At 38.4% G+C, this 8,305-nt stretch overlaps 1 protein-coding gene across 2 annotated transcripts in view; it reads right to left on the bottom strand.

The window, feature by feature from the left end:
* LOC117952369 (LIM and senescent cell antigen-like-containing domain protein 1) overlaps positions 1-6,158 on the bottom strand; it is a 28,367-nt gene extending 22,209 nt beyond the window's left edge. Inside the window, exon 1 of one of the 2 annotated variants that reach the window (XM_034884610.1) lies at positions 5,962-6,158. In XM_034884610.1, coding sequence (XP_034740501.1) covers positions 5,962-5,990 — 29 coding nt within the window. In that variant the 5' untranslated portion in view covers positions 5,991-6,158. Of the gene's footprint in view, positions 1-3,253; positions 3,363-5,961 lie in introns of those variants that run through there. The other variant, XM_034884611.1, reaches the window with a different exon arrangement.
* Between the last annotated feature and the right edge of the window lie 2,147 nt (positions 6,159-8,305).

Genomic DNA, 8,305 nt, shown 5'->3' with positions numbered 1-8,305 from the left:
CCGTCCTGCAGCAGGTAGAGGGAGAATGCCTCAGAGAAAAGGAAACGAGTTGAGAGAGAGGCATTGCCCTCTCTGGCCTTTCCCCCCACTGTCTCTATTTACCTCCTACTTCTCTCTGTCTCATTCCTCCGTTGAAAAAGGAAAGCCGGAGATAGACAAGAGAGCACAGACAACAGAATGGAAAAAGAAAGGTTATTTCCCACACACATACTGTACATTCATGTGTAATATAGAGATGGATCCTAACAATGTTTCAGGTCAGCAACCGAGCCAGACTCATACTTTTTGTTTGTGGGTAAAACCAATGTCTACTTCATAGTAAAGAAAATATATAGAAATCTGCCAGCACTATAATTGATACGTCACATTTTTGGCAAGGATCCCATATGTTTGGTCATTACAAATATATGTACTATATTATAGTTAAACCCTAAACCTTATGATTAATAATTAAAGAAACAGTTCATTTGTACACGATAATGGTATATATTAACCAGTAAACCTCCCTGAAAATTATACAAATTTTAAAATATATTTAACACAGTTTAAGAAAAAATATGAGTTAAAAGTATCAATGTACTGCAGTTTCCTTTTTACGTATGTAAAACCCATGTACGTATGTAGTAACACATACGTTCAAACAATATGTGTGTATGCAATAAGCCAATATTGGCAGATAAAAATCATCATTTGACGTTATGCCTCAAATACCAGAAATCATTTAAGTAACTGGTCATATCAAGCACACAGTAACCTGATGCACCAATGTTTGGATAATAACTGTTGGTTGTCTTATTCAGGCCAGGCCTGTTTTGAACACAGTAAGGAGCAATACTAAAAAAAACTACAATCAGCACTTTAATCTGAACAGCAGCTTGTTTATAAGGGTGGAAACTCTCTATGGAACAATGCCACCTATTATGGAGTAATATTTTCCTCCATTGTCAGACTGTAAGATGACTTCCCACCAGAAACAGGGGAAAATGTCAATCTATGAATAATTCGGCACAATGTTATGTGGGAAAAGGGGATCCTCCACAACAGACACAAACACAGCAGATGTGAGACATGTTTAATTACAAAGAAGAAGCTGTGATGTCATTAAAAGCAGGGACAGGATTGGTCAGAGGACATGAAACCAAACAAGCGAAGTCAACAAGCAGCAAGAGAAGAAACAAATGTAAGTAGAGCACTGAAAGCAGCTCTGGAAAACAGAATATGCAATCTGATTAGCAATCACGGCTGGGCAATATGGAGAAAAATCAAATATCACGATATTGTTGACCAAATACCTCAATGTTGATACCACAACACTATCGAGGTGTTGACACTTGGTGCTTTCACAAAATATTTACACAATGAGATTTTTGATAATTAATTATCAGTAATGTGGATATTATGACTAAGTGGGTAAAGGCAAATAATAGAACAGTTACAACAGTCTGGTAAGTTCAAAAAAGACATCACTTTGCTGTAAGACAGCCTTTAAAACCAGGTTAAGACAACACTTATGCCATATTACTATATTACAATATCCAAAATCTAGGACAATATCTAGTCTCATGTCACCATATCAATATAATATCAATATACTGCCCAGCTCTATTAGCAAAGTAATTCTATATTTACACTGTGCTTACCATTCAGTCAATACCTGTACCTGCCATTACCAAGGAGTTAAAGTTAGTGTTAAATGGTTGTAGGTGGACTAATTGCTGACAAAAAACATGTCTCTCCTTAAGATGTACAGACAGGTACATTCCCTACAGTAGGAACAGTTCACACACTATGTAGATTCACCTACAGCAGCTTGCTTTGACCTGTTCAGCATTCCTCACACACACACACACACACACACACACACGTCTCCCTATCTTTGTGGGGACCTGTCATTGACATAATGCATTCCCTAGTCCCTTACCCTAACCTTAATCATCATCATCATCAACACACACACACACACACACACACACACACACACACACACACACACACACACACACACACACACACACACACACACACACACACACACACACACACACACACACACACACACACACACGTAAAGTATAAGTGTAGAATGTAAATGTTGAACTTCAAAATCACATCACCTCACATCCTGGAGCAGCTGCAACAAGGTCACAGTAGCATAGGCTGATGTCTGAGTATATGTCAGAACATCAGAACATTCATAGTGAATCACTGCCTGAGGCTTTATATCTGAGACCAACTCCCTCAAAGTTCAGTCCATTTGGGATGTGCAATTCACTCAAAATTCCAAAACTGGGATTGTCATAAAAAATGTTAATCTAACCATCTTGGTATGTTTAGTAAAAGTAACACATTATGCCATCTGCTCTGAATTAACCAGTGTAAGTGTATGGAATGTGTAAGTAATGGCAGCAGTATGACCATTGTGTTATAACAAAGCTAATTCTGTGTTTTGGATTGAGGTTTTGTTCTGGTGTAAATGTGCTGAGATAGCTGTCTTGTCTTGTCCTGTCTCTCTCTCACACACACACACACACACACACACACACACACACACACACACACACACACACACACACACACACACACACACACACACACACACACACACACACACACACACACACACACACACAAACACAAACACACACACACACACACACACACACGACTATACTGCCACTGTGTGGACAACAGTAGTACAACCACTATTCTATCTATAAATTTACAGTAATCTCTAATCTTGTTACTGCAAACCTAAGCACAAATATTTCTAGCATTTTCAAAACTGACAATAAAACTGACAACAAACTGAACCATATTTCTTAACATGTTCTAGTTGTGTTAAATTTAATTAATCATTTTTAAATGATTTCAATCAATAGGAATCTTGGCATCACTCACACAATAATCCAAATGCTTTGCAAAGATGTATGCACGGAACAAAATTAGCCGCATTAACCAGCTGAATGCTGGTAAAATATGCACGCATATTAGAATGGTAATCTATTGGGTGGCTGTTGAAATTTAAACATTCACTTGCCATTTGGTTGGTGGACGAAAAGGTAATTTTCCACTCTGGAGGTATGTATTAAGACAACACTTGACATCAAGCTGACTTCCTATAGCTTAACTTTCTCCGACGAAATACACAATACAATAGGTACACAGAGGTGTTAGACCATGCACACAGCTCTTTAAACAGAAAACAACTGCAACAATTACAAATAGTTCTAATAACAACATAAATTCACCTTACCAATGTTTTGTGTCAAACTGTAGTGGGGATATTTGTTGTTGCTAAAGTAGCTTTGCTGTCACTGCAAACACTTCTACTGCAGTTATCTCAGTCTGCATGGCCACATCGCTTCCTGGTTGCTGTGTTGTGTTGTGTGTGTGTGTGTGTGTGTGTGTGTGTGTGTGTGTGTGTGTGTGTGTGTGTGTGTGTGAGTGTGTGAGGGGGTGAATGTTTGTGTTAACTTGTGCCTATGTGCCAGTGTGTGTTTGTGGTAGACGGGTGGATGTTAAGCCTCAACACAATTGTCCAGCCCTGTGTGGTTTGGGCCTCCCAGGCTGTCCGTCAGGATGGGGGTGGGATGTGAGGAGGATGACGAGGAGGGAGGTTCAGGGAGATAAAAGGTGGCGCAGAGAAGAGTAAGAATGACCAAGGAGGTGCGAGTAGGTGCAAGTAGCCTACAGTGACCCGACTGAATGGATAAACAAGTAGATCTCATAGACCTGCCATGTTAAGTGATCCTCTCCAGCTTCCATTGAGGAAGTGAAAGCCAAACTGCCACTGGCACAGTATACAGGCTGTGGGGGTGAGAGATAATAATCATCATGGGTGTGCCTTGAAATACGTAACACAACTCCGTCTTCTCTTCTGGTCATTCTTCATCTGGAAGTAAGAAACTAATAGGAGGTGTTTGAAGTGGAAATAATCACAGTGTGACGTACAGTATTTTAAGGTCTCTTTACAAATACACCATGGAGGAACTGCAGCAACCATTGCAAACTTCCTAATGCATCGGTCGTCAGTGTTTCTCACAGCCATCACACACACACACACAAAGCTTTAGAATCTAAAGACTAGTTTTAATGAAGGCAACAGCAATACCACTCAAAAATCTTTTTGTCAAAGCAGCTCTGTGAGCAAATGATGATATAAGCACCAAGTTAGTACACACACACAGTCCAAATCCTACATCACACAACTTCACCGCTCTTCCAAACAAGGACAAGTCCACACTGGAGAGACCGGGACTGGGACATTCTTCTAAGCTCCAGTTGTATCAACACAGCATTGAATCAGATCAAAATGTAATGCGATGGAAACGCAGCAATGCGTAGGCCTTTAAAAGACTTGCCCTCTTACAGCTTTTAGTGTCCAGAGTGCTTTATAAAAGCCAGATTCATCCCAGGCCTTAATTAACTTGGCGGTGCACACAGTAGCATTCAAACCAGTGGAAGAAATAAGGGCCTGAATAATAGTCCCCAGGGAATGGATGGTCAGGAAGTGGTTCAGAAAGCAATAACTACTGTCCAGTGAGTACATTCCTAAGCAGGGAGGTTGATCTGCAGAAAATGGAGAAACATCCTCTTTCCTTCTTTAACATGTCTTTCTTGCAGCTATTCTGGGAGTCTATCATTTCTGTCAAATGTTTGAGTATAAGTTGCGTTTAAAGCTATTTGGGCTTTTTATTATTAAATCTGTGTAATAAGTGCAGATTTACTATCATTATCATCCAATATAAGCAACAGATAATGTTGGAATATACTGTATGTGGATTCATTAACAATCTGTTACTTGAAAAATATTACCTATACCAACGTTCAAGGCTTAACTAAGGATGCAATTCCATTAAACAGTTTGCACATCCATCACATCTACTTCAAACATAATTTGAAGTTTACTAAATTTCTGAAGGTCTAACTAAATTATTTTTGGTTTGAGTTACATGATATCTCCGGATTGTTCAGCGAGACAAATAAACGAAGCAGTTAGAAGAATTCAGTCTATTTAAGGAGCTAAAGAGTGTTTTCCTTCCTACCAGGATCAGCAAAGCACACAAGTATGAAAATAAAAAGAAAATGACTATCGAGACACAAATACAGACTGAATCAGAGGTTTAGATTTCAAGTCTATTATAAGATTGAGTTGAACAATCTCAAAAGGGATGATACCTTCCCATAAAGGAATTAGAAATAGAGTCACTGTTGCTTCTTGAATAATGATTTTGACTGTTGACACATTTAGGGAAAAAAATGCCATGCAAATAGAAAACTTTCTCACGTAAAAGGATCAAACGAAATCTGGTTTACACCATTAGATTTCTTATGGAGAGAGAGTGTAGATTGAGCTGAATCTTTGATAAAATAAACTTTATAATCAAGAAACAGTGTCGCTTTCTTGTGACACATGATCCAGCACTGCTGTTCAGACACAAGAGTATTTGGCCAAGATCATAAAACACTTCGTATGTGTCAGAAAGAACACTACTAACATATGACAAACAACACAAACCTACTAATTCGAAAAAATGTTGACCTCTGGAAATACAGAAGTGTGCCATTTCATAGCTCCCATCAATAATAACACGGCAGAGGGCGCTAGTGAGCAGTTTGAAAAGTGACCAAGTTGAGATTGTAACTATTTACTGTAGTAGCTCTACAACATTAAAGTGATTAAGCTACAGTTAGCTAGCTCCACATCAGTGTGTAGCTAAACGTGATAAAAGCCATTTTCTCCGATACACATAAGCTATTTTTTGGACATGAAAGGCAACATTAACCTGGCAGATTTTTAAATGGTTTGTCATGACTGTATTATAGTTGTTCTAGCCCATGAGAGAATGGAACATACCACCGGGGCTGTGTCTTTTTCTTCATCCAGCGACAAAGTGTAAACTTCCCAAGTTAACGAGCAAATGTCTCTTTCAGGAAAACACTTTTAAACTTCTTGCTTACCCGTTTGTCATTTCAGTAATGCCGAGCATCACTCCGCTCTCTCCAGGACCAGACTAGTGTTCTCTGACTTCAGTTGCAGATGTCCAGATGTTGTAGCTACAGTCTGGGATGTAACGTTAGATGGTTTTCACACAGAGAGTAGAATGGCGGAGACTGGCTTCGCCTCTGTTCACCATCCGCCAGCACTGACTCAACGGAATATCGCACTTCCGCTCATGACTTTCAACGTAAAACCATAATGCTGATTCTTCAACAAGGTGTTGCAGAGTCCAGTTATCAGTTTTATTTCAAAGGAAATAAAAAAAACTAAATTGAATTCACAAAACCGAAATTAGAGAAACGTCTAGGCAACACTGTGTTTTACATCACTGGTCACAATGGACCCTTTTCACAGCAAATATTTTTGACTTGTCATAGTAAGGAAAAGCACAGCTGAAATTAATAACATTAACAATGACTCAATTCTATTAAGTGTCCCAGTAAGCTATTTCAGTGAGTCAGTATACACAATATGATGTAAATAACTGGAATGCCGCCATCATTAATGGTTTTGATTTGAAGACACCTGTGTGTTTCCTAGGTCTACTATGATATGTCAATAGGTCATGTCAACATGTCTGCCATGAAAAATAGATCGGAACCAACGTTAATTATATTAGTATGTGCTTTTCCTTTTAAACGTCCATTATAAAAAACGCCTTTTGCCAACACTGAATGCTGTTCTAAAAATACTATTCTATTATTATTACAACGATTAATTAACTAATTTTCTCTCTTTCAGTAGTTAATTTGTTGATCACAATACAAAGATAATGTTTACTGAAAACACATAAATCAACTGGTTTCCTGCCTAACACCACATATTATCTTTGGGTTTCAAATAATACCATTTGGCAATTATTTACAGGCTAAATCCTAAATATCAAGAAACACTTTTTCACATGATCCGGCTTTTAGGAAGAAGTGAGGGGACCCAAAATGGCTGTTGCTAACCATCATAATATATTCAGGGAGCAGGTACACAAACACAGGCAACCAGTCCCATAATAACGTGTGCTTTTATTCTGAAGGCTCCATTGCTCGTGGGCAGTGTTTCTGTGTATCTGTGGCAGCTTCCCAGTCTTTGAGCAGCCACCGCTGGTTTTCAGCCAGAAAGCGGCAACACCCGCTCCTCGACGTTAGTGCACCATGTGTTTGTATCAACAGATTAACCGTATTTATTAGCTGGATTAATATGGTCTTTTATTATTTAGGCTAGGCTACACGTGAACCATCAATTCAGGATATATAAAAAGACTAGCTTCATTTTTTGGCCACTGGAAGTTAAACTTGACAAAGGTTGATGAAACCTTTCCACACCAAAAACTTGACTTTTGATCGATTTAAAGGAAAGTGTTCGCCACTACTTTGCAAGGCTCTGCAAAATATGAGTATACGAAGATATGATTAAATGATTAGCATAGAAGTATAATAGCAATATAGCAAAATGAATGCATCACAAAGATGTGTTGATGATAATGCTGCTCCCCCAGGGGGGGTAAGGGCAGATAATAGCATGTTTTTCTTTCCTCCCAGTGGCATATACAGTAGCTATTAATTATGTTTCCTCCCCTGACTGCGTCATGGAACTAGAATCCACATATATGTCCTTAAAAGGAAAGCCCCACCCCCCAGTTCATACTACACACAGATTGAGACTGAGGTTAAGAAACTTTCCTTGATGAGATGTCCACCAATTCGATCAAGGATTTCCAAATCTGAAAACAATATGGAGAAATATTAACACTGCTGTGCTTTTATAGTAATCTTCCAGTCCCGATCTGTTTGCATTTGTGTGTTCATCCTGACATAAACACATAAATACTCTTGCTGAAACAAGTGCCATGATTTCTTTAAAAAACAAATGGCTGCTGATGCTTATAATGCTACATTTCATTTCAAAATGCATTATAATGAACGTAGTTGGAAACATTTTCATCCATGTTAATTTTATTTCAGATTAAAGTTGTAAATAGTCACAAAGCAAACATGATCTGCCTCTGAAATAAGTCGTTCTAACTTTCTGTATGCTCCTTTATTCTTATATGGATTCAATTTTATAGTTAACAGTAATCTCTCATAACTTCTGCGGCTATTAACCGTCATAAATATAAAAGCCTTCGATTAAAATACATTCACTATGCTGAAGGAATCACAGAAAAAGCTGCCAGTGGAATGAAAAAGTGAACAAGCCAGTTATCCTTAGCGCTAGTAGGACTTGAGCAAAAATGTCTTAGTGTAATGTAAGAGTGTGTGGATGTGTGCTTTACAGGGAGGAGGGCTTCTGTGCAGAATTTTCTTTTCT

This window comes from Etheostoma cragini, chromosome 11 (genome assembly GCF_013103735.1).
Source record: "Etheostoma cragini isolate CJK2018 chromosome 11, CSU_Ecrag_1.0, whole genome shotgun sequence".
NCBI lineage: Eukaryota > Metazoa > Chordata > Actinopteri > Perciformes > Percidae > Etheostoma > Etheostoma cragini.
Note: the sequence above shows the minus strand (reverse complement) of the source record. Positions and strands in the feature narration are given on the sequence as shown.